The sequence below is a fragment of the Thalassophryne amazonica genome, chromosome 21 (genome assembly GCF_902500255.1).
Source record: "Thalassophryne amazonica chromosome 21, fThaAma1.1, whole genome shotgun sequence".
NCBI classification, from domain to species: domain Eukaryota; kingdom Metazoa; phylum Chordata; class Actinopteri; order Batrachoidiformes; family Batrachoididae; genus Thalassophryne; species Thalassophryne amazonica.
The window spans coordinates 38368731-38396699 of NC_047123.1; the positions used below are offsets into that span (position 1 = coordinate 38368731).

General features: G+C 42.0%; 2 protein-coding genes across 2 annotated transcripts; both read left to right on the forward strand.

Annotated features, from left to right (window-relative positions):
- On the forward strand, window positions 1-27203 carry clvs2 (clavesin 2). The gene is made up of 5 exons (XM_034162732.1): window positions 1-949; window positions 3255-3429; window positions 25070-25180; window positions 25883-26115; window positions 26863-27203. Exons 1-5 carry the CDS (start codon window positions 561-563, stop codon window positions 26954-26956), a joined length of 1002 nt encoding a protein of 333 aa, XP_034018623.1. The 5' UTR covers window positions 1-560; the 3' UTR covers window positions 26957-27203.
- Window positions 21202-23886, forward strand: LOC117503486. Its single transcript, XM_034162729.1, has 2 exons — window positions 21202-21912; window positions 22282-23886. The coding sequence occupies exons 1-2, from the start codon at window positions 21308-21310 to the stop codon at window positions 23801-23803; spliced, it is 2127 nt and encodes a 708-aa protein (XP_034018620.1). The 5' UTR covers window positions 21202-21307; the 3' UTR covers window positions 23804-23886.
- Window positions 27204-27969: the final 766 nt, after the last annotated feature.

A 27969-nucleotide genomic window follows, 5' to 3' on the forward strand; every position in this document is an offset into this window, starting at 1 on the left:
CAGCTGAACAGACGGCAGCAGGAGGAGGAGCGGAGACGGTAATCCCCCCCTCTGGACCCCACCCCTCTCCAAAAGCCAGAATCTGGAAGCGCAAAAGGCGACGGGACGAGAACAAAACCTGTTCGATCCTCATGGACGCGTCTGTCAAATTCAGAGGCTGAAGACGATGACAATGATGGAGGTGGAGGAGGTGGTGGGGAGCGTTGAGGACTAAGACGTGGGATGTGAACGTGGAACCGGACCCTGACTGTGGGATCAGCATCAGCACCGCTCGGCGGATGGTGAGGAGGATGAAGATGATGCCGCAGGGTGCCGCATTGCCTGGCCGCCTTCAGTGAACCTCGCTGGCGGAACCGGGATGCTGTCATCATTACCGACACCACGCCACCAGGACCAGATCCACGTCAGGACGGGGATTTAAGGCCTAGCAGAAACCTTCTGCGTGCGTTGATCTGATGGATTTGTAGGAGCGGAACCGCATCTGGGCCAGTTGAGGTGGATTAGCGGGCGTCTGCAGCAGGCCTCCTTCTGAACACACTGCTCCTGCAGGGGATCGAACCATGACTCACTTACAGGCTGGCCTCTCCCCAGAGACTCTGGAGAAGGCCAAGTTGGAGCTGAAAGAAAACCCAGAGACGTTGCATCAGGACATCCAGGAGGTCCGGGACATGATCATCACCCGGCCGGATATCGGCTTCCTCAGGACGGATGACGCCTTCATCCTCAGATTCCTCCGCGCCAGGAAATTCAACCACTTCGAGGCGTTCCGGCTCCTGGCACAGTACTTTGAGTACCGACAGCAGAACCTGGACATGTTCAAGAACCTGAAGGCCACAGACCCTGGTATCAAACAGGCCCTGAAGGATGGCTTCCCAGGAGTGCTGGCTAACCTGGATCGGTACGGCAGGAAAATCCTGGTACTGTTCGCTGCCAACTGGGACCAGAGCAGGTACGAACAGGTGTGGGTTCATGGTGCTGGAGCACAAATAATCTTTAACCGGTTAAAAGTGAATTCACAGAAAAACGCAGGAGGAACCAGTGGAAGAGAGGAGCTGTTCTTTCAGCACCACGCTGTCATTAAGATCGAAACCCAAACTCCAGCTTCAACTCTGCGAATCCGGATCAGCTGTGATATTTAATCAGCTCTTACAAATGAACAATTAGAGAGAGAGAGAGAGAAAGTAAATATTCTGCAGGCTCATCAAGTAAACTGAGTAAACTCCACTCATTGATTCAAGCTTTTTAGCAGGGATGTCAAACTGGGGGCCCCAGGGCCAGATGCAGCCCTCAAAGCACGTTTACAGCCTAGGGGAGGTAATGGTCTAGTGGTTAAGGTGTTGGGCTTGAGTCCAGAAGATCATGGGGTCAAATCCCCGCCTGACTGGAAAATCACTAAGGGCCCTTGGGCAAGGCCTTTAATCCTGGTGTGTAGTGAGCGCCTTGTATGGCAGCACCCTGACATCAGGGTGAATGTGAGGCATAATTGTAAAGCGCTTTGAGCGTCTGATGCAGATGGAAAAGCACTATATAAATGCAGTCCATTTACCATTTATTATTAATCATATTGTTGTAAGTGTTGCAAAAAGCTGTTCCAAAGCTGTCATCTCATGGTGTTTTTGGCATTTTATGCCTTTAGTCCTGTTTATATGATGCCTCTTTATGGCCATCATCATGAAACATTTTGTTTTAATGTTAATTTATCTTCTTTGGAAAATGTTTATAAAAGGCCAGTTTATTAAGCAAGGTGTTTATTTATTTATTTAATCCAGTTTGTGCAGAAATCGACAATCTGAGGTTCTGACCTCTCATATAACTGTGGAAATGATTATTACAGCTGAGATGACTAAGGACCAGTTGACGACTAATGTTGACAATAAATTAATAAGGTGAAATCTAAGCAGCGGGCAGCACAGTGGATGAACGTTTAACACTGTTGCCTCACAGCAAAAAGGTCACAGGTTTAATTCCTACCTGTGTCCTTTCTGTGTGGAGTTTGCGTGTTCTCCCCGTGTTTGTGTGGGGTCCCTCCGGGTGCTCCGGCTTCCTCCCACATCCAAAGACATGCAGGTTAGATGGACTGGAAACTTTAAATTGTCTGTGGGTGTGAATGTGTTTGTTTGTCTGCATGTGTCCCTGAGACAGACAGGCGTCCTGTCCAGGGTGAACCCGCCTCACGCCCTATAGGCTCCACCCCCATGATCCTTAATTGGAGTAAGCAGTTGAAGTTAAACAGTTAAACAGCAAAACTACAAATTGATGATGAAAAAGCCCCTCTATAGATTGAATGGCGGCCTGGTTCTCTGTGTTTGAGTCCTTCTTCTTCAGCTCCAGGCTCATTTCTGGAAAGTGATTTTTGGCTCCTCGTGTCTGTGCTGGAGCGTCTCAGACTCTTTCCTGCAAACTAAAATTGATTCTTTGCTGGAAACAAACTGAAACTGAGTCCTGGAGATTTCCTGATTCTTGGAAATAAAAGTAATCAGTGATCAGAGGGAAAACAACCACATGAGAAATGTGGACACATAAATCTAACATTACTTCAACGGTTATTTGAAGCAGATTGTTTTAGTTTATGTTTTTAGTTGAATGTTGTTCACTGAATAGGAAACTGTCCAAACTTTAGACTGGTAGTGCCTATAAATAGTTTTAAAAGAAAATTAATGAGAATTGTTTGTTTTTTAAGAGGAATGTCTGTCCAGGTTCAGATTTCACTTATTCTGGAAGTGAGAAAATTCCCCTGACACTTTGTGAAAACATGATGTTTTCATGAACTTGATCTGAAAAGAGTCACTCTCAGCTGCATTGTCGTGAAAATGTTTTCACGCTGTGCAGTTGTCTTTTTTTACCTTTCTGTTTTATTTGATGTTTTGACCGTTTCTGTCTGCGTCCAACAGCTGCTTCTTTTTCTGTTAAGTGTTGTTTTCAGATGTGTTTTTTATGTTAATGAGAAAACAATGAAAGGCTATTGTTCTGCCACTTTCATGTCCCCCTAAATTTATGTCAGCTTCACAACACCCTCCACAAATAAAAAAAAGAAAAAAAATCTGTAACCTTTTCCCCACATTTAAGGTAATCTGGGACACTAAATACTGAGTCTCTCATCACTGTTTTTAAGACACAATTTTTATTTTAAGCAGTGAAAATCTAATTCTGCTCAGAGCAGTGTTCATCAATCAGCCTTTATTTATGTAAGACCTTTCCCATATTTTAGCACCTTTACACCTTTACACCTAAAATGGTGTGTGTTTCCATCTCAGGTACACATTTGTTGACATACTGCGAGCGATCTTGCTGTCACTGGAGTCGATGATTGAAGATCCAGAGCTCCAGGTCAACGGCTTCATCCTCATCATTGACTGGAGCAACTTCACCTTCAAACAGGCATCCAAACTGACTCCCAGCATGCTGAGGTTGGCCATCGAGGGGCTACAGGTAAGATGTTCTGCCTCCAGGGCGCATGATGCGTAAGTGGAGCATCTCCAACTGTCAGGTGACAGGAAACCATTATGATTTTTAACTGTCACTTTTTGTCCGCTACAAATGTGTCTTCAGTCATAATTCCAAGGTTCTCCTGGAGAGTCTTGAGTCCATCATTTATATGAAAAACCCAACAAGCTTCATTCAACAAGGAGTCGGGCCATCCAAATGTCACATCTCCTGTTGTGATCGTGACCATCGTGATGAGGAAATTAAATTTCAGCCACTTGTGATCTCATTATTCTGGAGGCCAGGATTTTACTCATGTCCCAGCAGTAATGTAGATCACCTGCTGGTTGGATGAGTTGTAAGTCCAGTGGTCAGTAGGGGTGGGGCATCTGCTGGCTCAGTTCTGGCTGCTTAAATCCTGATTGCCACCTGATTAAGAAAAAAAAAAACTAAAAACTGGAGCTGCTTCGTGTGAGGAAGGGGAGAATTCTGCATCATCAACCATTATTTCAACATTTTAAGTACATTCAGGTTGGGATCCTGAGTTGATCTGAATCCAAAGTTTAACATCACTTTGAGTAAACTTGACTTTGCAAGTTGATCCAACATAAGTTGGGAAAACTCAAGATTTTTGACTGTGGGCTGCCAGATGCAGAGTGCTTCAGTGGCTTATGTGAAGTCGTGGTATTTCAACTTCCTACACGTGTGTCTGAGAAGGATTTTGTAAAGTGGAAAGTCCTCCAAGATCCTCATAACAAGAACCAGGCCTACAAGTGTCACTGATTTCACTGATGTTTGAACTGCAAGTTCCATTTATTCATACCTCCAAGTGAGATAAATGAATAGAGTCCAGACATGACCCAGGAGAAAAAAACACCTGAGACTGAGCTGACCCAGGTCTCAGGCGGTCTGACTGTTGAAGACAAACAGAGAAAAGTTATTTTGTGGAACAAATGACCATCGACATCCCAAAATGCCAATCCTGAAAACTCTCTGTGGAGAGATTATAGAATGATTTTATTAATCACTGAAGTCTGTGTAACTGTCTGAACAAATGGAATTTGAGCTCAAATTGTGTGATTATCACAGTCATCACTGGAGGAACATCTGTGGCAGGTTTGATATATGTTCTCTCAATGTTTTAGCTGGTGGATTGAAATTTGATCTTAAGTCCATCTACATTTTGTCAAGATTAGTTGAAGATCTGTATTTTTTTGGGTCATTTTTACAATGTGCAGTTCATGGAAAAAATCTGCCACTTTGTTTGTTTGTGGTGATCTGTCCTAGGTTAGATGTTTGTTGGTTTGGTCTCAGGTTGTCTGACCTGAGAACATTAGATCACTGTTGATTTTGGTTGGTCTGGCCTGCTCTGAACCCAGTGGTGGTTTGGTCTTAGGTGGTCTTGGTAGGATGCATGCTTTAGCTCTCCATGTTCCCCTGAGGTAGAACAGGGATTAAAAATTGTTTGCTGGATCAAATATTTGCCCTTGTTTGTCTGGAAAACGTGCACAGGTTTACTACAGACTGGTATTCATTCATGTACCTGTTGTTTTTGTGTTTGAATATGGAGTTTGCTCTAAAGTCTCGGTGAGGGTTTTTGGTTTTGTTTCAGCGTGTGCAGCAGCTTGCCATCACACCATCCACTCTGGAGTCAAACGGTTCCACTTAAGAACAAGTGAAGCGTCGTGTTTGAGCTGTGAGCTTTAACACAGAGCAGCGGAAGGAAATAATGACATTTCCATTCTGATTACAGACCACTGCTGTGTGCTTTCTTCACGCCTCGTTTAGCAGGTAGATGATGCAAGAAGAAAGTGATTTTAGTGGCTGTTGCTTTGCTTTTCCTTCTTCTTTCTCTAATGAGAGCTGCCCGTCTTCCACTCGGCCTTCAGACAAGCAGAGGAACACGTGACGCTGCTGACTGGAGTTGTAGTGGTGAGTTCTGTGGAAAGAAAGGACTCCAGGAGGAAAGTCTCAGCTGTCCTCTGGTTCCCATCCAAACCTCAGTCGTGGTGCTGAGAGAGATTTATTGTGTTCTCAACATCACTGTGAATCATTTGCCACTTGGTGCTGGACTGCGTTAGTCAAAGTGAAGTCTGAGGGGAGCATTGAGTCAGACCCAGCGAGGCCTCAAACATCATCTGATCTTCTTCTGATTCAAACTATATTCGAACCTTCAGACCGACGTCTTATAAAGCAGAACTACAGTGGCTGTAAGACGTCCTCAGCATCAAATTATAAAGAAATAAACTCAATGTCTTCATACAATCATTTAACAAAGCTGCTCAATCTCAGAGTCGAACTAAATGTCTGCTGGATCTAAACTAAATCCAAATATGAGAGGCCTCCACAATAAGGCTCAAATAAAGTTGATGTTCACTGGATTCTATAACATGTGACATATGTTACCCTGTAACATGATAACTAAGTGTGACAGATGGTGCAAACTATTCCTTTTTAAAACCCTCTTAATCAATAATTTGCATAGGTTTTTAACAAAATGGGTCAAGTTTAACTTTTGACCCCTGTCAACATAGTTGCTGTTTTTACCCCATAACTCCAGAACATTCAGTCATAGATAGTCCAAACTATACCTTTTTAGAATCTTTATCGTCAGACAAACAATGTCATATACATTGATATGATTGGGGCTTTTTTTAAATGTTATATGTAGAATCCTTCATTGACCCTGACCTGGCTATAGCTACCACCCTGGGATGGCCACAGTACATTTTGGGTAGGACATGGTACACTGAAGCTGGTGTTATTTAGTCCCCTTAAGTTGTACCGAAGCCTTGCTTGGCTCGCAAACTAAACGTCAGGATTGGCCTTTTGGTTTTACGTCTTTCCCTGCAGTCACAAGAACTTCCCCAGATTCACTCCAAATAGAGGAGTATGTAACTTTAAAGCCACGTAAATCTGGTAAAAACAGAGTTCCTGTGTAAGACAGAGAAGAGTGAGGGAAGCCACCAACACACCCATGATGAATCTGAAGGAGTTAGAAGCTTTAGTGGTTGTGATTAGAGAGACTGTGATGTCACGAGCTTGGTTATTGCTTCATCAGTCACAGTCGAGATGTAAATCCAGTAGATTCTTTGTCTTTATTTTAACATGGCCTAACAATGTCACTTTACCATTAAGTTGTGACTAGCAGAGTCAGAATCAGAATCACCTTTACCTTTATTGTCATTGCACTGCAATCAGCACAAAATTTGCTTGTGCTTCCTCAAAGCTTTACCTTGACAGCAGTTAAACGGTGGAACCACTTGATGTTGAACAGCTGACAGAGGAGGGCAGAGATTACATGATCACTCATCTCAAAAAGTCATTTTGTGTCTGAGATGGTCATCAGCTCTGGATCAGCTTCAAATCATTTCCATTTTTATATTTCTATTATGTATTATGTATTCTTTTATGTTTTTTTTTTTATCATGGGGCTATCTTTATGACATCACAAAGTTCCAAAGGTATCTACTCTCCTCTGTCAGTTAACTTTCTGAGGACATTTTGTTTTTTCATTTTTCTTTTTTGTCTGACCAACAGTCCAATAATCAAAGATAATTAAATTACAGTTGTAAAAAGTAAATTTTATCTTGAACTAATTAATTGCTTATCAAAGTATGTTGATAGTTCGAGGATTTAGGGCACAGATAATCTGCCTCAGTTTGAGTTGGCATTTTGTCATGGCAACCATGACAATATCATTTTGGAGCACTCGCGTACAAATAGCATGTAGGTCACGTACTTTGGGACACAGTTTGGTCGCTCAAAGTAGAAGCTTTAAAGCACCATCCAAGTTAGCGCCCCCTGGAGGCTGTGGTGATGTCACAGAAGTGTTGGGCACAATAAACTACACACAGAGTCTTTGTTTTCTTGAGGTCTCTGAACATTATCAATATTAAACTTGACCTGAGAGCGGCGTTCGCTTACAAAGCATGAAGAACACAACATTTCCCTCTGAGGACGGATAATTTTCACCAACTGTTTGGTGAAAATCTTTTGACCATGTTATGTGTGTGAGGACAACTAACTTGTGAACACGAGTGAAAATGTTTGTTGCGTTTCATCACATTTGTATGTGGATGTTGATAAAATGTTGCAGTCAGAACATTTGAAATCAATTCTTAGCATGAGAGATCCATCACTGTTGGACAGGCACCAACACATGTTGAAGCTTTATTGGAAGATAGTCTGTTTATCGTTTATTACCACAAACTGAGCGTGTCAGTTGGACTCAGAGGTGTTGTGTTACCATGTCCGTCCTCAGGTTGGTGGTGTGAGTCATGTTGCTGAGGTGCTTCATAGCAGGTTGACACCATCTGACTTCAGTCACAGTGATGAAGATCAGAACCTCGGACAGTTCCTGCTACACTGTACTTCATCTGACCAGGTCACAAAAGCCTTTGTTTTTGATATTGACAGTTGGAGGAGGAGCCAAAAGGCCGCGCCTCACAGAAGTGGTGAGGAGGACAGTAATGGACATTGTTTGAAAGTGTTCCCATCTTTGTGATCCATTGCTGGTGATGCCACATGTCCATCCACAGAAGAACTACAGAAAATAATGTTCAACAAAGTCATATTTTAAAAATGATGTGGCCGGACTCCAGACATCACAGCACAGCTGACGGACGGCACACGAGGTGCACACTGACATTTAAATTCACACTTGTCTTCTGGGGATAACTGGTTTAAATGTCAGTCAGGAGGGAATACATTTTGGCCTGCAGGCCCCTCCCACTGACATTAAAACAAATGTTTTTGACGCTGACAGTCTAGTCAGACTTTCTGCAGCCATATGTCATGACCTTTGACCTTCTTCAGACATGAGTGAATGTTAAAGAGCTACATGTTTAGCTTCAGAAACATGCAGGAGTCAGATGTTTGAGTTTTTAACACTGGAACCCTTCACTGCACGGCCCCAGTGCTCCCACCGCTGAGACGGTCATCAATACCAGTGGCAGTAATTAAACCATTACTTAAAAAGCCATCACTTGACCCAGCTATCTTAGCTAATTATAGGCCAATCTCCAACCTTCCTTTTCTCTCAAAAATTCTTGAAAGGGTAGTTGTAAAACAGCTAACTGATCATCTGCAGAGGAATGGTCTATTTGAAGAGTTTCAGTCAGGTTTTAGAATTCATCATAGTACAGAAACAGCATTAGTGAAGGTTACAAATGATCTTCTTATGGCCTCGGACAGTGGACTCATCTCTGTGCTTGTTCTGTTAGACCTCAGTGCTGCTTTTGATACTGTTGACCATAAAATTTTATTACAGAGATTAGAGCATGCCATAGGTATTAAAGGCACTGCGCTGCGGTGGTTTGAATCATATTTATCTAATAGATTACAATTTGTTCATGTAAATGGGGAATCTTCTTCACAGACTAAAGTTAATTATGGAGTTCCACAAGGTTCTGTGCTAGGACCAATTTTATTCACTTTATACATGCTTCCCTTAGGCAGTATTATTAGACGGTATTGCTTAAATTTTCATTGTTACGCAGATGATACCCAGCTTTATCTATCCATGAAGCCAGAGGACACACACCAATTAGCTAAACTGCAGGATTGTCTTACAGACATAAAGACATGGATGACCTCTAATTTCCTGCTTTTAAACTCAGATAAAACTGAAGTTATTGTACTTGGCCCCACAAATCTTAGAAACATGGTGTCTAACCAGATCCTTACTCTGGATGGCATTACCCTGACCTCTAGTAATACTGTGAGAAATCTTGGAGTCATTTTTGATCAGGATATGTCATTCAAAGCGCATATTAAACAAATATGTAGGACTGCTTTTTTGCATTTATGCAATATCTCTAAAATTAGAAAGGTCTTGTCTCAGAGTGATGCTGAAAAACTAATTCATGCATTTATTTCCTCTAGGCTGGACTATTGTAATTCATTATTATCAGGTTGTCCTAAAAGTTCCCTAAAAAGCCTTCAGTTAATTCAAAATGCTGCAGCTAGAGTACTAACGGGGACTAGAAGGAGAGAGCATATCTCACCCATATTGGCCTCTCTTCATTGGCTTCCTTTTAATTCTAGAATAGAATTTAAAATTCTTCTTCTTACTTATAAGGTTTTGAATAATCAGGTCCCATCTTATCTTAGGGACCTCGTAGTACCATATTACCCCAATAGAGCGCTTCGCTCTCAGACTGCAGGCTTACTTGTAGTTCCTAGGGTTTGTAAGAGTAGAATGGGAGGCAGAGCCTTCAGCTTTCAGGCTCCTCTCCTGTGGAACCAACTCCCAATTCAGATCAGGGAGACAGACACCCTCTCTACTTTTAAGATTAGGCTTAAAACTTTCCTTTTTGCTAAAGCTTATAATTAGGGCTGGATCAGGTGACCCTGAACCATCCCTTAGTTATGCTGCTATAGACGTAGACTGCTGGGGGGTTCCCATGATGCACTGAGTGTTTCTTTCTCTTTTTGCTCTGTATGCACCACTCTGCATTTAATCATTAGTGATTGATCTCTGCTCCCCTCCACAGCATGTCTTTTTCCTGGTTCTCTCCCTCAGCCCCAACCAGTCCCAGCAGAAGACTGCCCCTCCCTGAGCCTGGTTCTGCTGGAGGTTTCTTCCTGTTAAAAGGGAGTTTTTCCTTCCCACTGTCGCCAAGTGCTTGCTCACAGGGGGTCGTTTTGACCGTTGGGGTTTTACATAATTATTGTATGGCCTTGCCTTACAATATAAAGCGCCTTGGGGCAACTGTTTGTTGTGATTTGGCGCTATATAAAAAAAAAATTGATTGATTGATTGAATACAAAGTCCAGATGTATGCATTATCAAAATATTCCAAAAGGTTCCCTCCCCGTGGGCAATGATTTTAGTTTTGGTTCAGCTTTGATATCTTGAGTCTTTTTCAAGATATAAACATCTATTTTGAAATCCTGAATCAAGGTCATTTGAGGGTCAAGGTTCAAAGAAAAGTTCAGATGCAAAGCCACAGATGATTTCTGTCCTTTAATGTCCTTTGCAGCATTAGAACAGCCACGTTAACAAGATATGACTGCTTCTCCTCAAAAGCTCACACGTCAGTGTCTCAAATCAAGGTCACTTTGAATGTCAAAATAAAATGTGAGGTGCAAAACTAACGGACTGCCCTCAATCCATATCTGACCACATCACGTTTATATGTGTAGCCATGTGGGAGGAGATTTTGTCACAGAATGACAGACGGACACCAACCCTATGGCAAATCTAAACAAGCTGTTTATTAGCTTGAGACTATATTTCCACAGACACAGAATGCAACAGGAGGATCAGCACAAAGACACACACACACATCATCTATTTATCTATCATATGTGTATAATATATATTGGAGCTTTCTGAAAATATTAACTCCCACTTCCTCCTTTCCATGTGACCAGCTGACATGTGTGCATCACTCTGGCTGGTGATGTGTGTCAGATCTTTCCTGGTGTGCCCAAACAGATGCTCACCAACTGTGGCAGAATCGCTGCCATCATGCCGATGTGCACCGCCGTGTCTCCGTAAACACTCTGACCGTCCTCTGCAGGCTGTGAGGTTACTAAAGGACAACAGAAAGCATGTCTGCACTCCATCATCCTCTTCGCGCCGTTAATTCCTCTCTTGCTCCTCCCCCTTTCACCTCTCCCCCCTCTCTCTCTTCAGTCTCTCCATCATTGTTCTGCAGATACGCCATTTATGTGATGTAACTTTTGAAAAGCATCAATGCTTCTCTGAGATCTTTTGCTTGAAGACAGTTAGTCATAACATGAGCACCGGTTCCATGGACATGAATCATTTTCAAACGTGAACAACAATCAGCGGTTTCTATAGAAACAGCATCAAGTCTGTTTTGGTGTTTGAACTCCGTGTCGTCACTCACGCCCACCGCCCCTCCTTTGTCCAACCAGCCCCCTCTTCCCACCCTCTGTGTCCACTCCCTCCCACCACATCCTGCCCACCTTACGTTGCCATGGTAACATATCAGCCTGCCATGCTGTCTGATTTGTCCTCGTCTCCAGATGGGCTTCTTTTGTTGGAACTTTTGTGAAGCCAGACAGAGTTTTCCACTTTGGTCTGTTTGAGTTTGTCTCTGTGGGCTGATCACAAATGTTTAGTTTACATAGGGGGAAAAAAGTGATGTGAGCTGACCTTGAGCGCCACCTATAATCATAGAATTGTAAAGATTTGCCCTCATATATTTGATTATTGAAAAAATATCTTGGAAATTAAGAGTATTTAAAAGAGAAAGCTGCCAAATATTTTTGTCACAGCAAATTTCACATTTCAGTCATTCAGAGCATGACCTTTGGTGACCTGTGTCAGAGTCACTGATGAAAATTTTGTTTAAAAAAATGTTCATTTGGTGGCAGGTATCTTCTGTGACCTAAATTTGAAGATAACTTGGAATAATCATGTCACAGCAAAGTGTCATAAAGGCTCTTAAATGAATTCAAACATGCTTTAAAGTGGTTCAAATCATAACATATTTGCCTCAAATCATCAAAACAGACTTTAATCTGGTTAAATCACAGAGGTTGTGGTTTTAAACTTAATCAGATGGTTTGACTGTCCACCATTCGGTGCATCACTTCCACGAGACTCGTCTTCTGTGTACACCTGTGTGTGTCGCGGTCACTTCTTTTTTTTTTTTTTTTCAGTCTCTCAGCAGCACATGAGATTCTTCTGTTCATCTTCTGTCACTTTCCATCCACATGAAGACGAGCAAATATCTCCTCCATTTTTCTGATGCTTCTCTGAACTAAATCATTTTTAGGGCTGAAGGCTGATCTGAGTTATCGCTGACCTTAAAAACCACAAATAAGCTCTTTGTACACTGAAACTTGCTTGTTGCACTTTTCTCCATAGTATGAATGCACTTCATAAATTACAGTGCATCCAGAAAGTATTCACAGCGCTTCACTACTTCCACATTTTATGTTACAGCCTTATTCCAAAATGGATGAAATTCACTTTTCCCTCAAAATTCTTCACACAACACCCCATAATGACAATGTGAAAAAAGTTTTTTTTTTTAGGTTTTTGCAAATTGATTAAGAATAATAAAACAAAGAAATCACATGTACATAAGTATTTGCTCAGTACTTTGTTGATGCACCTTTGGCAGCAATTACAGTCTCAGGTCTCCTTGGAAATGATGCCACAAGCTTGGTGAATTGGATTCTTGGTCACCTCCCTGACTAAGGTCATTCTCCCACGATCGCTCAGTTTAGACGGGCGTCCAGCTCTAGGAGTCCTGGTGGATCTCAACTTCTTCCATTTACAGATGATGGTCACTGTGCTCAATGGGACCTTAAAAGCAGCAGAAATGTTTCTGTTCCCTTCCCCAGATTTGTGCCTCCAGACAATCCTGTCTCAGAGGTCTACAGACAATTCCTTTGACTTCATGCTTGGTTTGTGCTCTGACTGTTAACTGTGGGACCTTATATGTAGACAGGTGTGTGTCTTTCCAAATCATGTCAATGTCACAATCATGTCAATCAACTGAATTTACCCCAGGTGGACTCCAGTTAAGCTGTAGAAACATCAAGGATGATCAGTGGAAACAGGAGGCACCTGAGCTCAATTTATGTGATTTATTAGGTTTTTTTTTTTATAAATGTGCAAAATCTAAAAAAAAAAAACCTTTTACATTGTCAGCCTGTTAACCTTTGACCTCATCAGTATGTAGCATCAGAGTGGCTAATTAGCTCAGGACATGCTGTGTGCAGCGTTTGTGTCTGGACTCAGAGGTTGTTAAAAATGCAGACACATAAAAGTTTTCTTGCATTGTTTTACAGTGATGCAATTGGTGTGAATGTAAAGAAGGTGGGTTTGAACTATGTGGACAAATTTAAACATGTTTTAAAGTGCACATAGTTTCCACAAAATAAAGCTGTTTTTTTTTCCATGAACAGTCGCTGCATGGTCAGAAGTCTGATAGCTTGGGGGAAGAACCTGTGGTTGTTCTGCAGGTCTGAATGTTTCGGTACCTCTTAGCAGATGGTAGGAGGCTGAAGAAAGTGTGTGTGGGGTCACGCGCAATGTTCCTGGATATCCTGTTACAGCGTCTTGTGATGGCTGGGAGTCGGTGCGGTTCCCGAAGCAACTGCTCAGGATACTGTCAGTAGCCCGTCTGTCGAAGGTGTTTTGGGGATGATTTGACCTTTGTCACACACACAGATCTGTTTATTTCTGTGCACGCACGGCTTGACGTCTGAGACTTCATGTTTTTATGCTGCCTGTTTGGTGCTTTTTTTGGTTTAAATTCAGGCAGAATATGGTTTTGTGCATATTTATGTGTTTTTAGGTCAAGCCGTGTTCCCTGGGCTGACGGGACCCGATCTTCTGCTAAATGACTTAGATCACTCGTTTCCTATCCTCTTCTTTGATTTCTGTTTTTTTTCCCCAAGTCTTCACCTCCAGTCTGAAGACTTTCTGCTCATTCTGAACTCTTTCCCCCTCCAGTCTGTTCTTCTCGTGCACTCTAATTCCCACCTGTTCAGCCCTCTGCTGCCATTTTTAGTGTTGCATGTTTTATGCAGCAGGTTTCTCCATCAAAGTGAAAAACACCATCAGAGCATAGGTCAGGGCAAAGGTCGTGCTTCAGGGGGCAGCTGATGGTCCAGACCCAAGTCTGACCTCCTTTGTATCAGCAGCTGCTGACGAGGATCATTTTCTCCTCCCCGTCTCTTTCTTAGCCAGAAAAGCTCTTCATGTCTCCTGGATCAACCAAAAGAACAAGAACTCAGTCTTTAATTGTAAAAACTATATATATATATATATATATATATATATATATATATATATATCAAAAATTATGGAATCACCGGCCTCAGAGGATGTTCATTCGGTTGTTTAATTTTATAGAAAAAAAGCAGATCACAGACATGACACAAAACTAAAGTCATTTCAAATGGCAACTTTCTGGCTTTAAGAAACACTATAAGAAATCAGGAAAAAAAATTGTGGCAGTTAGTAACGGTTACTTTTTTAGACCAAGCAGAGGGAAAAAAATATGGACTCACTCAATTCTGAGGAAAAAATTATGGAATCATGAAAAACAAAAGAACACTCCAACACATCACTAGTATTTTGTTGCACCACCTCTGGCTTTTATAACAGCTTGCAGTCTCTGAGGCATGGACTTAATGAGTGACAAACAGTACTCTTCATCAATCTGGCTCCAACTTTCTCTGATTGCTGTTGCCAGATCAGCTTTGCAGGTTGGAGCCTTGTCATGGACCATTTTCTTCAACTTCCACCAAAGATTTTCAATTGGATTAAGATCCGGACTATTTGCAGGCCATGACAGTGACCCTATGTGTCTTTTTGCAAGGAATGTTTGGCAAGATGCATTATCATCTTGAAAAATGATTTCATCATCCCCAAACATCCTTTCAATTGATGGGATAAGAAAAGTGTCCAAATATCAATGTAAACTTGTGCATTTATTGATGATGTAATGACAGCCATCTCCCCAGTGCCTTTACCTGACATGCAGCCCCATATCATCAATGACTGTGGAAATGTACATGTTCTCTTCAGGCAGTCATCTTTATAAATCTCATTGGAACGGCACCAAACAAAAGTTCCAGCATCATCACCTTGCCCAATGCAGATTCGAGATTCATCACTGAATATGACTTTCATCCAGTCATCCACAGTCCACGATTGCTTTTCCTTAGCCCATTGTAACCTTGTTTGTTTCTGTTTAGGTGTTAATGATGGCTTTCGTTTAGCTTTTCTGTATGTAAATCCCATTTCCTTTAGGCGGTTTCTTACAGTTCGGTCACGGTTCGGTTCGGACGTTGACTCCAGTTTCCTCCCATTCATTCCTCTTTTGTTGTGCATTTTCAATTTTTGAGACATATTGCTTTAAGTTTTCTGTCTTGACGCTTTGATGTCTTCCTTGGTCTACCAGTATGTTTGCCTTTAACAACCTTCCCATGTTGTTTGTATTTGGTCCAGAGATTAGACACAGCTGACTGTGACCAACCAACATCTTTTGCAACATTGTGTGATGATTTACCCTCTTTTTTAGAGTTTGATAATCCTCTCCTTTGTTTCAATTGACATCTCTCGTGTTGGAGCCATGATTCATGTCAGTCCACTTGGTGCAACAGCTCTCCAAGGTGTGATCACTCCTTTTTAGATGCAGACTAACGAGCAGATCTGATTTGATGCAGGTGTTAGTTTTGAGGATGAAAATTTACAGGGTGATTCCATAATTTATTCCTCAGAATTGAGTGACTCCATATTTTTTTCCTCTGCTTGGTCTAAAAAAGTAACCGTTACTGACTGCCACAATTTTTTTTCCTGATTTCTTATAGTGTTTCTTAAAGCCAGAAAGTTGCCATTTGAAATTACTTTAGTTTTGTGTCATGTCTGTGATCTTCTTTTTTTCTACAAAATTAAACAACTGAATGAAAATCCTCCGAGGCCGGTGATTCCATAATTATTGCCAGGGGTTGTGTGTATATATGTATGTATGTATATATATATATATATATATATATGAAACTATAAAACTATATATAAACTATAAACTGTAATGTTTTTTAATGCAAATGGCCAAACATAATTCTGAATTATTGTCCCTGAACAGACATATGAAGCAAAATGCATCTTTTTTGCAAACCTTTGGATCTATGTAGTAGGTCAGATTTTGTTTTTCTAAAATTCTTAAATGTTAGTGATTTTAGTTCCACTGAGTGTTGATCATTTCGGCCTCTCTGTAATCTGGACTAACTGTGCTTTATTTTGGTCAGAATATAATCTGACTAAAGACAAACTGTCTGACACACAGCAGGCATCATTATTCTGTGACAGACCTGCTGATTGTAAAATGGACTTGACCATTTCCTCTGGACGATCAGATTAGCGCCATCTTACGAAACTAATTTAATTAAAACATGCATAGAACGCATGGAGGTAATTTTTCATTTGCTGTAATGCGCCTGAAAATAATCCTCTTATTTGAAAATGGTTCTTTGTTTGTCAGAAAACAGCTTTTATGAACAGATTTTAACAAAATAAATTTTTTTTAAATACTTCAAATATGTTGTAAACTACTTTAAAACCAAACCTGAGCCTCTTGTGAACTTGATTTAAATAGTTCGAAAGCAAAGTTAAAATAGTTTAAACAAAATTTTGGTTTTCCCATTTAAGGGACTTTAAATACAATTTAAATGATTTTAAATATTAATGGTCTGTGCAGCCGCTTTAAATGGTCGTAACTGTTTTGAATTGTTCCACAATGAGTACCTATGGACATAATTTTAACAAGCTCAAAGAAACTTCAATATGTTCACAACAGCAGTAGCATAAAGCACTGCAATCTGCAGAATAAGGACACATTTATTTATCAGTACATTTGACCCAGAATACATTGCATTGGTGCAAGGTTTTTTTTTTTGTTTGTTTTGTTTTTTTGCATTGGTCCAACTCGAAGTGGTGGCCACCTTTTATTCATTCACAGATTATTCACCTTTTGGTGCATGTGCATTGGTATGGTACTGACTGTCTGACTGACTGAGAATTTACATACCTACCATACCTGGTTCTTAAGACCAGGCACCTAAGTGGCTCTACTCTGCATGTCCGGTGTTGCCGACTGAACGGTCCCCCCTACAAATCGGTCTGCCCTACTTCACTGTGCATGCGTCATTTTTGAATGTCAGCAGCGATTCACGGATTATCACCTCTTTTCTGCTTCAAACTGGCTCTAGTTATCATCTATCTCAGCAACAGTTATCTGAAGCTTTTGGACAACAATCATTTCCACATAAATTCAGCATTATTTCATCATAAAAGACAGATGAAGCGATCAGAGTGACACAGCAGCACATCTGATTCTGACGTGCTGTTGTGTCGACGTCATTTTGGACCATCAGTAACGACTCACAGATTATCACCTCGTTTCTGCTTAAAACTGACTTTAGAATGATTTAAGAGGTTTTACTCTGTCATCTGATGGCTAATAATCACATTATTCCCTTATCGCTTTGGGTGTAGAGACTCAGACTGAGAGTCAAGGTGCCTTGACGCTTGATTTGATGCACGTGCTGTGTCATGCAGGAGAGTAAACTTGTCTTTAGCAGGTGCAGACTGAACGTGAGAGGGACGCCGGCGTGTGCAACTGCCCAAACAGAATTTTGACATGTTCAAAAAATCTTTCACGCATAAATGTCGTGCAGTGTGGCGCGATCTGCTCGCCACCACTGTGTGCAGTTTGTCAAGTCAAGTAAAGAGGAAGTGAACAGAGCGAGTGATTGCGTCAGCACACCGCATCAGAGCGCAGCTCATCTGAAGGATTATAACGAGATGTTAAATCTATCATAAACATACTTTTACAGCTGCACACAAGAAGGAAAGAACATGCAACTGTTTTACCAAGCCATGACAATGTAAACATGACAAATAATTACCTTTTTAAACGGCTCCAACGGCTTTCTCCAGCTCGTTCAGCACACATGCGCGAATGGCTCCGGCTGGAGCACTCCTCTGTGATTCAGGAAGCGATTAGAGCTGTGTTCAGCAGCCAACTTGCAGAGAAAATGATTAATCTAATACGAAATACTTATTTTATATACGCAACGTCCAGCACACAGCGCATGGCAGCCGGTGGAACAAAGCGCGGTGTCCAGCCGGGAACACAGCGGGAGGGATCATCATGACAACATGCTTGCAAGTGCACGGATCAAACTCGTGTAAGTGTCAGGGCAGCTTCAGTCTCAGATGCATGTGCAGTGAAGGCACGGCGGACCGATTATTAGAGGGGAACATTTGGTTGGCCGCACCAGATCAAGAGAGAACAGCCAATAGCTATTTTTTTTTTTTTTTACTCTGGAGATGGCAACACAGGAACCAGTTGCACAATGGAGTTCCTCTTGACGGGTAGGTCACCGGCTATGTAAAATCAGCATGTATGAGGCCACAGTATACACGGAGAATGGTTCTAATATAAAGGCATACTTTCCAGATATTAGATATTGGACGTTATTTCTTTCCGGTGCATTCTCTCCACTGATCTGGATATCTCATTGGCCCACACACTCCGGCCATCTTACCACTCACAGGTTATCCACGAGCTGATTTTCTCATCTCCTTATTTTTGTTCTCCAGATAATGTAACCTTCATCCCTCCTAATCTATGTCTGCCATGATTAGCTATTTGATTTATTTCCTTTCTTTCTTTTCGTACTTTGACACATTCTTCCCTTCTATTCTCAATTACTCATATCTCACTGGGACAAATTCTAAAAATGATGATTTTTTTAATCAAAGCTTATACAAATTTTGTGCAATCATCAGCAAACTTATACACACACATATATATATATATACACGTATATATATATATATATACGTATATATACATATATATATATATACGTATATATACGTATATATACACACGTGTATATATATATATATATATATATATATATATATATATATATATATATATATATATATATATACACACACGAGGTCTGTGATGAAAAAAGCGGTCCTTTTTATTTTTTTCAAAAAATAAATGGATTTGATTCATATGTTTTTACGTCAGACATGCTTGAACCCTCGTGCGCATGCGTGAGTTTTTTCACGCGTCGGTGACGTCATTCACCTGTGGGCAGGCCTTGAGTGAGGAGTGCTCCACCCCGCCCGTCGGAATCTCTTTGTCTGAATCGCCGCTGCGGACGGCGCGCATTGCTTTATCAACATTTTTTCTGGACCTGTGAGGAATATCTGAGTGGACACTATTCGAGAAATTAAGCTGGTTTTCGGTGAAAAGTTTAATGGCTGATGAGAGATTATGGGGTGTTTCTGTCGCTGTAAGGACTTCCCATGGAGCGGGACGTCACGCAGCACTTCCAGGCGCCGTCGTCGGCCTGTTTCGACCTGAAAACATCCTAATTTAAGGCTTAATTCATCCAGGATGTTGTGAGAGAACAGAAGATTCAGAAGAGGCCGGCATGAGGACTTTATGTGGACATTCCACTGTTTAAGGACATTTTTTAATGAAAGACGTGCGCGCAAATTCGCCGAGTCGTTTCCGTGACGACTCGGCGAATCTGTGTGCGCCGTGACAGGAAAAACACCTCCGTGTTGAAAACCATTTGTAAAATTCAGGCAGCTTTTGATGGATTTCAACAAGTGAGTAACTGAGAAATTGTTTAACAGCTTGGGCATGTTCCAACTTGCCCGTTAAGGTTTCCAATGGAGGTGTTTTTCCTGTCGCGACCCCCCGCGGTCGGGTCCAGCCCGACATGCGACTCTGCCCGCACGTTCTTTCATTACAAAATGTCTGTTAACAATGGAATGTCCGAATAAACTCCTCATGCCGACTTCTTCTGAAAGTTCTCTGACGACTTACTGGGTCAACAGAGCCTGAAATGTGGAAGTTTTCAACTTGAAACTGTGAGACGCTGCCGCCTCGAAGTGCAGATCGCCGTCAGGTGCCGTGGGCCGTCCTTAAAGCGACACTACCAGACCAAAATCTCTCATCAGCCGTTAAAATTTTTACCGAAAACCAGCTGAATTTATTGAATGGTGTCCACTCAGTTGTGCCTTACAGTTTTGAAAAAATTTTTATCAAACAAAGCAACAGTCTCTGAGCCATTCCTAAACAATGAAAAAACGACGAGAGGGTGGACGACTCCTCACTCAAAGACTGCCCACAGGCGAATGACGTAACCGACAGGCGTGAAAAAACTCTCGCATGCCCACGAAGGTTCAAGCATGTCTGATGTAATCACACGTGATTCAAATCCATATGGTTTTTGAAAAAAATAATAAGGTCGGATACTTTTCTAATAGACCTCGTATATATACATAGGTGCCATATCATGAACAAAAGTGAACAAGAACAAAAGTGGGTGGATAACAAAAGTCATGATGGATAATAAAGCAAGTGATTTTTTTTAATAGTTGCACTGAAAAAAATAGAACACCACTTAACTAGTTACAGGCGAGTTAGTTTTCCCTGCAGTGACAATATTTATCACACACAGCTCTATGAGCTTCAGCCTAATATTAGTAATAAAGCGTACTTACTTACTGTGCTTTATACTGTTATTATTATGTTTTTATTTCTTTTACTCTTTTAATCGTGCTTTTAATCTTTTAATTTGTTTTTGGATTGTTTGTGTGTTGTGTTGTCTGAGTTGAGGCTCTACAAATTGAATAAACTGAATTGATTTGAAAGCTCGTAGCATCAACGCCTAAAGCTCCAAAACTAATAAATGTCTTAAAACAGTTCGTCCAACAACACAAAACTCAACATTTGGCTACACACAAGCCACTTATTATTATTATCTTTGCCTGTTGAAATTATTGTTCTTTACTTTCCATTTCAATCATACTCACAGGTGAAATGTTCATCCACAGCCTTTGAACTGGAGATTTGCGCAGTTTATAGCTGCACATGAAGGCATTTTTTGGCAAAATCATAAAGAATAAAGTTGCACGTGCGTCTCATTAAAGATCAGGAGCGCCATATGGGAGTGGTAATATGGCGGCCGATTTGCTTCAGAAATACTGACCAATGAGCGATCCAGTGTTATATCCACATCAGTGATTGTCTCTAAATTCACTCACCGTTTTGTTTTTTGTTTTTTTTTCTTCCCTCCCTCATTTTCACAATTCCTCATTAGCATAAGCTACATCAGAATCCAGTAATGCTCCACTTAAGCAGTCGGTGGCGGTAATGCACCGTGTTGGTTTGCAAACCGCCAATACAATCCAAAGAAGAAGACTGGCTGTCGCTGGTTGATGACGACGGTCGACGCTGCATCGCGTTCACTTCGGACATTTTCCGCGTTTGCGGTGTCGGTGACGACGTCAAGGTACGTTATTGTACATATTACTGTCAGTTTACGGAGTCTACACGTTTTTGCAATGAAGAGCGAAGACGTTTTTGTTCCGCTTGAGGACGTTAAACCCGTCGTGGAGCCTGCAACGGCTCATGCTGCGGTTCGGGCCTGGAACCCGTGGCCCCACCTGGAGGACTTCTTTGTCTTCAAGTCGGTGGATAAGAGCAACAACAAACTCATGTTTTTCCGCTGTGCCCTGTGCCAGCCCAAGCAGACAACCATCAAGGCACACATATCGAGCCTCTACAACCTGAAGTCCCACGTTAGGAGGAACCACTCGGCCCAGATCACCCGGTTCGAAGAGAGGATCAAGGCCGGATCCTCCCGCGGGAAACGCAGGGAATATCCTGGAAGCTCGCTGCAGCCATTTGCAATGAACACGTGCCAGCTTTCCCAGCCCACCATCGGAGAGGCGTTTGGTCAGTCAGCTGCTGGCGTCCATCAGTCTGTGGTGGACGCGAAGATTGTGGACCTGTTCGTCTGCAACATGCTGCCGTTGCATGTGGTCGAGTCCCCCAGCTTCATCCGCCTGATCAAGACCCTGGACCCCAGCAAGACCTCCATGTCGAGCCGCACCCTGGGCAGGAGGATCTCGGCCAGCCATAAGCAGCTGGAGGAGCATCTTATAAGGTATTTTTAATTTATACAAGTGTATTAAATATTATTATTTTTAAATATGATCATATTTTCCAAATCTGCCACTGTGTTCCAATTTTCCTCATTTTGGTGTAACTTTGTCATTAAAATCTTTAGAAACGCAATTTTGTTACACTTAAGTTGATTTTCATATCTTTTTTTTAAAATTCTTAACCATAAGAAAGGTATAATAGTGTGTGTGTGTGTTTTATGATTTTAGTCATCCTAACAGGCTTGACAGCTTAACATTATTGCTATTTGCTGTAATGTTGTTTAATGCTAAATTTATTTCTATTATTAAAATTAATAAATAAAGATAGTCATTACAGCTTATGTCTCTTTATAATTTTTTTTTAATTACAGATTGTTGAAGGATGTTCCCTGGGTGGCAACCACTGCAGACTGCTGGTCGGCTCACAACAGGTCCTACCTGGGGATGACGGCACACTGGCTGGACCCCAAGACCCGCACAAGACAGTGCGCAGTCCTGGCCTGCTCTCAGCTCAGAGGGCATCCTACCTTTGATGTTCTTGTTGAGGCCATGGTGGACATCCACTACAAGTTCCACCTGCAGGACAAGGTGACCAGGACCACAACAGACAATAGCATCAACTTCGTCAAGGCATTTGTACAGTTTAGCACAGAAGCGGAACTCTTTCCAGACATTCCTGAACCTGCCGCTGATTTTGACATGGATGTCAAGGATGTGGATATGGACATGGATGCCAAGGCTGAGGCGATGAACGAGGTGGAGCACATCTCTGTTGAGTCTGCCCTTGAGGTGTGCAGTGGCCTGGGCCACGACCTGCCAGTGCACATGAGGTGTGCAGCCCACACCTTCAACTTGGTAGCCAGCGTGGATGCTGAAAAGGCACTTGCCAGCGCTCCATTTAAGTTGGCCTACAGGAAGGCCATGTCCAAGGCACAGGCGCTGTGGAACCAGCAGTGCCGCAGCACCGTGTCAGCGGACAGCATTCTAGATGGGTTGAACAGGAGGTTGGTAGTCCCCAACGATACCAGATGGAACTCCACGTATGACTCTGTTGTTGTCCTCAATAACCTCCTGCAGAATAAAAGGGGAGCTGTCCACCGAGTGATGACGCAGCTGAAACTGCAGAACTTCACTGATTCTGAGGTCTGCTTCCTGAAGGAGTATGCCCAGGTGATGTCCAATGTTGCCAAGGCCTTGGATAAGGTCCAGGGAGAGGATCAGGCCTATCTCGGGAGCCTTCTGCCAACTGTAGCAGCAACCATCATGAAGTTGAAGGAGGTCAAGTCCAAAGGCCTCCTGTACTGCAGTCCTCTGGTAGACGCAATCCTGGCAGGCATCATGAAAAGGTTTGGGCCCCTCTTTGAAGACGAGGAGTGCCAGCTGGCAGCTGCCTTCCACCCCAGGTTTCGCCTGTTCTGGCTGGAGAAGCATAATCACAGCCAGTTCAGCAGAGTAAAGAAGGCCATGGAGACTGCTGTGGAGACGGCCCTGAGGGAGATCATTGTGGAGGGCAGCGGCGCTACCAGCAGTGATGAGGATGACGAAGATGACTTCTTCAGCAGCATCACACAGCCCCAGGAGTGCAGGAGCCACAGGTCAGTGAAGACCAAGGCGCAGAACTTGGTGAAGACCTGGCTGGAGGCCAGTTCGAAGGAGGTCCTGACTGACATTGCCTTCTTGGGTGAGCAGGTGTTGGTGGACATGTTTATTAAGTACAACACAGCCATCCCGTCCAGTGCTGTGGTTGGGCACCTGTTTTCTATAGACAAGAACATCTTGAGGGCCGGGAGAGCCACCCTGTCAGATGATGCCAGCTTTGAGAGGCTGGTCTTCATACAGGGCAACAAGCATCACCTCGATGAGATGGAGCTGCAGGAGGGAAAGTCAGAGTAAATGCAGAATACATGTGTATTTTTATTTCTTAATACTTTATGTTTAATAAACTGTATGTTGAATGTAAACTCATTTAATTTGTTCATTTAATTATTTATGTACATCTTGATGATCTTGGCATGCTACACCTTTTTGGAAAGTTGTGTGTCTTTGCTGTCAGATAATAAAGTTTCAGCTCTCTAGGTTTGTTTTCAGGGTTTTGGAGCCAAAAAAAAATTAAGCCAAAGCTAAATTCACTCGATCCCACATGGGCACCGGGTCTGTGAGGTCTTAGTAGCGCCGGCTTGAGTGACAACGATAAGTCAGTTTCGTGTTTATCAGCGCGTATGTGCAGAGAGCTAGCTAACACTTCCGGTTCACAGGTCAAAGCACACAAGCGCTGGTAAGACACTGCTGTTGTTGCAGCATAGAGCTGAAAGAAGTTACCCTGTGGACAAAAACAGTATGTAAGCAGCTCAAAAGTCAGTTATTTATTTTTCATGTATTTATTTTGTGTTTTATAAAGGCAATACGGGTGAGCAGTAGCTGCATTAAGGGTTTATAAATATATAATCTAGAGATAAACTGACTTCTAATACTACGGTTTACTGCTTTTGATAAAGATGAGTCTTTGGAGTTTTATTTCTTGTTTGTTTTTGTGTTTGTGATCCTGGGAATGTGCAGGTTATGTGACTTGACCTTTTGAATTTAGCCCCTGCAGCACTTAAACTCGAAACTGTCTTATCAGTAGCCGACAGTGTAATCCAATGTGGCCGCAACTGTCAATACTAAAAGTTAGCAGTTAGCGGTAACTCATGCTTTAATTTTTAGTGGTTTAGTGTTATAAAAATGAACTTTTCAGTTAGCAGATTAATGGTTATCAAAGCTAACTTTTCAGTTAGCTGTGCCCACCACTGTCCGTGGGGAGCTCAGAGTAGAGCTGCTGCTCCTTCGCGTTGAAAGGAGCCGTCTGAGGTGGTTCTGGCATCTGGTAAGGATGCCTCCTGGGGAGGTATTCCAGGCACATCCAGCTTGGAGGAAACCCCGGGGAAGACCCAGGACTAGGTGGAGAGACTATATCTCTACACTGGTCAATGTGGCCCGGGAAAGGGAAGTCTGGGGTCCCCTGCTGGAGCTGTTGCCCCTCGATCCAATCCTGGATAAGTGATTGAAGATGAGTGTTGAGAATCTGGTTGTTTCAAAAAAGAAATGAAAATTAAAACTGGCTTAATCAGGCAGGATGTTGCCTGTATTTATTTATTTTTTTTTTTTTTCTGTTTCTAACAGGACAGTTTTCCAGCCAGATTTGGAGGAATCCACTTTGTGAACCAGCCGTGGTACATCCACGCCCTGTATACCGTCATCCGGCCATTCCTCAAAGACAAGACCCGGAAGAGGGTGAGACCACAGCCCTTCACACCAAACGCACAAAGTTAGGAAGATTAAAATGGTCGGAAACTTTTGGAAGGATTTTAAGTGAAAATATGTAGAAAAATCATTGTGAGCCTAAGTATTCCTCAAAGATAAGGTTCCATATTGAACCATCCTTCAGGATCTGGAAGAAGAATGCAGAAAGTCCTGACTTTCTTAATTTAAGTTTGCATTTTAGCAGGTTCATGAAAGTTGTTTTTCTGGTACACTAATTTCAAATACAGTTTTAATATAGTTAAAGTGCAAACGCAACACCAAGACTTTTGCTTGATCTCAAACCAAAAGTAATGCTGCGACGTCTGTTAGTTTTAGCTAACCTTCTCATGCTCTTCGCAAATAGCAATTTAGTTGCTTTGATTTTGTTGACAATACCTTCATACTTAGGGAAAACAAACAAACAACTTAGCTAGATGTTTGTTTCAGCAGTTTAAAGTTTGTCAGTTAAACTGGTTCAGCTGGTTGACCAGATTGATCTCGATGTTGTCCTGTGGGTCTACTTGGATGACCTGGTCCCTATGTTAGGTGACCAGCCTGATGGTTGACCAAATTACTAATCAATTTAATGAAAACACGCCAACCCTGTCTGCAGTTTTCGGAGTGTATTTGAAGTTTTCTTTGGCACATTTAGAAATATCTGAAGTGTTGTAACTTTTTTTTTTTTGCTGTCAGATCTTCATGCACGGGAACAACCTGAACAGCCTCCACCAGCTGATCCACCCTGAGATCTTGCCATCAGAACTCGGTGGCATGATGCCGCCATACGATATGGGTACGTGGGCACGAACTCTGCTGGACCACGCCTACGACGAGGAGACTGACTACTCTCCAGAGTCCTACACCCTGTCAGTCCAAGATCTGGAAAGAGATCTGGAGAAGAACATTTCCCCAAAAACCATGAAGAGGTGCAATCATCTTTATTTACGTATTTTAGTCTTTTGCTTTTAATTCATTTTTGCTTTAGTATTCTGTGTGTGTGAATACTTGTGTTGATGTTCACACACATGCACAAAAATCACATACCATATTTGCGGAATATAAGTCACAGTTTTTGTTATTAGTGTCAGTGTTCCTGCCACTTGTACTCCAGTGCAGCCTTTATATCAAAATTTAGGCATTTGTTGCTGTTAGTATTACATTAACAACAACAATTTAGGTCTGCTTTTCCCAGGAATCAACACAATAAAGAAAAGAACCTCAAAAATAAAAGAATAAACTCCAATAAAGTGCGCTACAATAATGCTCAAATGCCCAAATTAGAAAAAAACAATGGCCTCACATTTTTATTGTACAATAAATTTTCCCCACTTGTCGTCTGTTTTTGACCGTTTCAAGGCTGCAAATGAGCACACATCCTCGCCTCAAGTGTGAACTAAACTCAGCATTGTTCACTATGAGAATGAACCCTTTAGATACTCCATGACAGACGCTTTATCAGTTTTATTGAATATTTGTGACCTCTAATAGCCCGTCTTTCATCGATGGCCAAATATAAACAAGCCATTGAGTCATCTGAAGAGTGTAACTCAATGTAATCCAGTGTTCATAATTCTGGGCTCACTCCTTCGTTCCGAGGTTCATCCAGACTGCGTGGGTAGTTTCATGTATAAATCTGTGTGTAAAACTGAGTGTGTCGTGCTGTTTGCTTCCAGATCTCAGTCAGTGGTGGAGCCGGGCGTTCTGAAACGGCCAGATAAAGTCAAGAGTGAAGAAGACAACATGCAGCCGCTGCTGTCGCTGGACTAAAGTGCTCACACACAAACACCAACAACAGCAAGTGTTCCACAAACACACAGACTGACTTTACAAACTGTCATCAGCTCGCTTGCTGCTGTGGATTCCGCATCTTTCTCTTGAACTAGAAGAAGCAGTCAGACTGTCTTCATAAATGAGACGGGATGATGTTTCCTCAGGCAGGAAGGCGTCCCGAGAGCTACTGGTGGTGTTCCATATTATTTATTTAGATATTTGTCAAGTGCCAATTCCAAAAAAATACATGTAAATTTCTGTCTGTAATTAAACCAGGGATGTTTTAGCTCTTAGGACAAACACAGCACCAAGGTGAAGTTGTGATGGTGCCACATATGTGTGAAAACCATGTTTGTTGCAGTTGTAGAGTTTTTGGTTTCTGCGTGTAAAAAACAAAACGGAAACCGTGCGCTTAAAAGGATCAAACTTTTTTTCTTTGTACAGACGACATTGACAAAATTGCCCCATACAGGCGAGAAGCACCGCTCAGGATTAGCAGTTGTTCATCCTCCTTGACCAAACCGGTAGGTGAGGGGTTTAAACCTTATTCAACATCCAAGCCATCAATCTCACTCCTTTTACCTCTGTCAAAGGAGAGCTATAAATCATGAGATTTTACCTTTAGTCTCTTCTTCCTCCCCTTGTATAAAATACTGCAGCCAGTTGGCTTTTTTTTTTTCCCCAGGGGTGGGTGGGTAATGTTGCAATACTAAAATTACCTTCATTTATTAGGATTGTAAAACGGTTTCTCTCCTTTAAACATTATGTTCAAACATGTTTTGTTCTACAGCATTTGGCATTTCTTTTTATACTTTTGATCCCTTTTTGAATCACACAGAAAGCTTTTTAACTTTACAGCTTGTATTTATCTGCAAACATTATTGGTTCATTTGCACAGTTCACGGAGATATTTGCAAATATAGTCGTGATCAGAAACGTTACCACTGAGACGTTCTAGGGAGACTAGTTTCTGCACCAGGTTAAACGAAAGAAAACTAGGTTTGTGATGG